At 44.8% G+C, this 4,255-nt stretch overlaps 1 protein-coding gene across 1 annotated transcript in view; it reads right to left on the bottom strand.

The window, feature by feature from the left end:
* Positions 1-3,537: 3,537 nt before the first annotated feature.
* Positions 3,538-4,255, bottom strand: part of LOC123741799 (tripartite motif-containing protein 16-like) — a 9,564-nt gene continuing 8,846 nt past the window's right edge. The window contains exon 6 of the mRNA XM_045716007.1: positions 3,538-4,046. Coding sequence (XP_045571963.1) covers positions 3,538-4,046 — 509 coding nt within the window. The remainder of the gene's footprint in view (positions 4,047-4,255) is intronic.

Raw genomic sequence — 4,255 nt, 5'->3', positions numbered from 1 at the left:
TTCTTAAAATAACCTTTGTGTTATTGGGCTCTTCAAAGAGCTGTTTCCCTCCACGGCATACTGCCATGGAACTTCACCTGCTGGCGATGAGAAGTAGGTGGTCAGCTTCTCCCTCACCTGGAGTGCCTGTCTGGGGCGTTGTTGGCACCTGCCCTGGTGACATCAGGTAGGTGACCATTTGGCGTGCCCATCTCCATCCGGAGCGGCTCCTGGAATGACCTCCGCAGGTAGTTGTGGAGAACACGTGGCCTTCACGCAGGCATCGACATTTGAGGGGCTGAGACCAAGCACTCTCCGATACATTCTCCACCGGGCTGCCAGAATCCCAAAGGCGCATTCAACAACTAACCTTGCCCTGGACAGTCGTTTGTTAAAGATCCTTACAGGCTTTGGCAATGGCAGCTGGCGTCCAGCGTAGGGGCCACATGAGGTTGGGTCTTAAAGGGGAAGGCCTCGTCGCCCGACGACGACGTGAGGAACAGGTCCCAGGTCTTCAGCCCCAGGGAGTGATGCAGGTGGTGGAATCTCCAGGGTGCCATCCTGAAGTGCCTGGCCAAAGGCAGAGTCCCGGAGGGTCCCGCCATCACTTCCCATAAGCACCAACATCGACAACACGGAAACAGTAGAGGGCATCTACTACAGCCAAGAGTACAACTTAATATGTACCCTTGTACACATTGTACAATTTACAATGTGACCCAGTTCAATGGGTCTGAACAGAACTGGGGGACGTCAGACATGAAGATGTCTAAACACAACTGGAATATCATTAGTTTGTGATTCATTGTTAATGGATTTTCAATCAGGAACACAGAGGAACAACCTGACAACATAACAATGTGTGGGTGGGTGGAGATCTAATATTGTTTTGTGACAAACACTAAAGCATGATATTCTAATAAATCTACACCCTATTCCCTACGTAGAACACTACTTTAGACCTGGTCAGAAGCACCGTAGTGCACTACGTAGGGAATAGGGAACCATTTGGAACAGAGACCAGTAATTCCCCTGAACATCTTTCTCTTCCTCATCTGGTTTCTTTAACAGCCCTTCACTCCTCCCCTCTTCCTCTTCCTCCCTTTTCATTCTATTCTATCAGCCACACCACTAGCTCACCTCCACACAATCCATTTACAAGTTAAAGACTCACCTTGGAATAAATAACAAAGGAAAACTATTACTAGATGAAGTTTAGTGTTGGATTTTTTATTTCCCATCACCATAAATCATATTTAATCACTGAACAGTAGCAGACCTAACTTCATCTGTTCCTGACTCTGGATAGTGGATTAAAAAAGACCATCAATCTCCAATGATATTAAAGTACTATTCTGAACATTACTGATATACTGAGTGGCAAGTCCAGATATCTGCTGGTTTTATTGTTTGGTCAATAGCACCACCTGCTGGACAGGTTTAATGTTGCTGGACTGAGCAGTATGGGAGGATGAAAGATGACACATTTAGGGCCGGTTTCCTGGACATCTACAGTGAACACGCTTTTTAGTCCAGGAGTAGGATTAATCTGTGTCTGGGAAACCAGTCCATATAGTTTAGTAGAAAGTAAGTGATACCAGCTTGTAGTGGGCTGACTAGTCCTGAATTGTCCTTTTGTTCCTGGACCATTTTCCATGCAGCTCCAGGTGACAGAGAAACATCAATTAGGGTCGAGCTGATCAATGATACTGAGGAGAATTACATAGAGACAGAGAACCAACTGAGAAAACATATCAATGGTTCTGAATGACAACCAATATACATCACCACCAGACATCATGATTCATGGAAATGGACCCTACTACAGTTTAACCAGCTCAGCTATAGACTACACCAGCATGACTAGTATCTATGTGGACCCTACTACAGTTTAACCAGCTCAGCTATAGACTACACCAGCATGACTAGTATCTATGTGGACCCTACTACAGTTTAACCAGCTCAGCTATAGACTACACCAGCATGACTAGTATCTATGTGGACCCTACTACAGTTTAACCAGCTCAGCTATAGACTACACCAGCATGACTAGTATCTATGTGGACCCTACTACAGTTTAACCAGCTCGGCTATAGACTACACCAGCATGACTAGTATCTATGTGGACCCTACTACAGTTTAACCAGCTCAGCTATAGACTACACCAGCATGACTAGTATCTATGTGGACCCTACTACAGTTTAACCAGCTCAGCTATAGACTACACCAGCATGACTAGTATCTATGTGGACCCTACTACAGTTTAACCAGCTCAGCTATAGACTACACCAGCATGACTAGTATCTATGTGGACCCTACTACAGTTTAACCAGCTCAGCTATAGACTACACCAGCATGACTAGTATCTATGTGGACCCTACTACAGTTTAACCAGCTCAGCTATAGACTACACCAGCATGACTAGTATCTATGTGGACCCTACTACAGTTTAACCAGCTCAGCTATAGACTACACCAGCATGACTAGTATCTATGTGGACCCTACTACAGTTTAACCAGCTCAGCTATAGACTACACCAGCATGACTAGTATCTATGTGGACCCTACTACAGTTTAACCAGCTCAGCTATAGACTACACCAGCATGACTAGTATCTATGTGGACCCTACTACAGTTTAACCAGCTCAGCTATAGACTACACCAGCATGACTAGTATCTATGTGGACCCTACTACAGTTTAACCAGCTCAGCTATAGACTACACCAGCATGACTAGTATCTATGTGGACCCTACTACAGTTTAACCAGCTCAGCTATAGACTACACCAGCATGACTAGTATCTATGTGGACCCTACTACAGTTTAACCAGCTCAGCTATAGACTACACCAGCATGACTAGTATCTATGTGGACCCTACTACAGTTTAACCAGCTCAGCTATAGACTACACCAGCATGACTAGTATCTATGTGGACCCTACTTCAGTTTAACCAGCTCAGCTATAGACTACACCAGCATGACTAGTATCTATGTGGACCCTACTACAGTTTAACCAGCTCAGCTATAGACTACACCAGCATGACTAGTATCTATGTGGACCCTACTACAGTTTAACCAGCTCAGCTATAGACTACACCAGCATGACTAGTATCTATGTGGACCCTACTACAGTTTAACCAGCTCAGCTATAGACTACACCAGCATGACTAGTATCTATGTGGACCCTACTACAGTTTAACCAGCTCAGCTATAGACTACACCAGCATGACTAGTATCTATGTGGACCCTACTACAGTTTAACCAGCTCAGCTATAGACTACACCAGCATGACTAGTATCTATGTGTACCCTACTACAGTTTAACCAGCTCAGCTATAGACTACACCAGCATGACTAGTATCTATGTGGACCCTACTACAGTTTAACCAGCTCAGCTATAGACTACACCAGCATGACTAGTATCTATGTGGACCCTACTACAGTTTAACCAGCTCAGCTATAGACTACACCAGCATGACTAGTATCTATGTGGACCCTACTACAGTTTAACCAGCTCAGCTATAGACTACACCAGCATGACTAGTATCTATGTGGACCCTACTACAGTTTAACCAGCTCAGCAGTACCAGAGAGCATAAACCCAGGATAGAGGGGCTGAGTGAATGTGGTCTGGACTCTGTGGAGGAGGGTCATTGTGTCAGAGACACTGTAGAAGGACAGAGTACCTGCCTTGTGATCCAGGTACACTCCTACTCTGGAGGACTGAGGGCCTGATACTTTAGTCCCAACATTATTGTGTCTGAAATAATAACCACCTCTATAGCACTGTAAACTCCAGGACTTGTTATTGAATCCAAATCTATTACCTCTCTCTGTTCTGCTGATGTCTTTATATGAGACTGCTGTAATAACACCACCAGTCCACTCCACCTCCCAGTAACAGCGTCCAGACAGACCCTCTCTACACAGAACCTGGTACCAGTTGGTGAATCTGTCTGGATGGTCAGGATATGGTTGGACTTGGTGTGTATAGGTCACCTTTCTGTTCCCTTCAGATAGAGAGAGGTGTGTGTGTGCTGTGTTTGGGTCCAGTGTGAGCTGACAGGAATCTGGGAGAAGAGCAGAGACCAATGAGGGGAGTCAGAACAATAAGTTAAGTCAGATACTGTATCTACCCTGTCTTTGATTAGAGCACAGCAGAGATCAAATCAGAGAAATATGAGGAGTCAGATAGATACCCAGTCTTTGATTAGATCTACTATTGCTATATATTTCTAGAGGGATTGTTAGGAGTGGCAGTAAAAAGAGACTGTTAGTT

Source organism: Salmo salar, chromosome ssa03 (genome assembly GCF_905237065.1).
Source record: "Salmo salar chromosome ssa03, Ssal_v3.1, whole genome shotgun sequence".
Taxonomy (NCBI): Eukaryota; Metazoa; Chordata; class Actinopteri; order Salmoniformes; family Salmonidae; genus Salmo; species Salmo salar.
The sequence above is the reverse complement of the archived record's forward strand: the minus strand, read 5'-3'. Positions and strand labels throughout refer to the sequence as shown.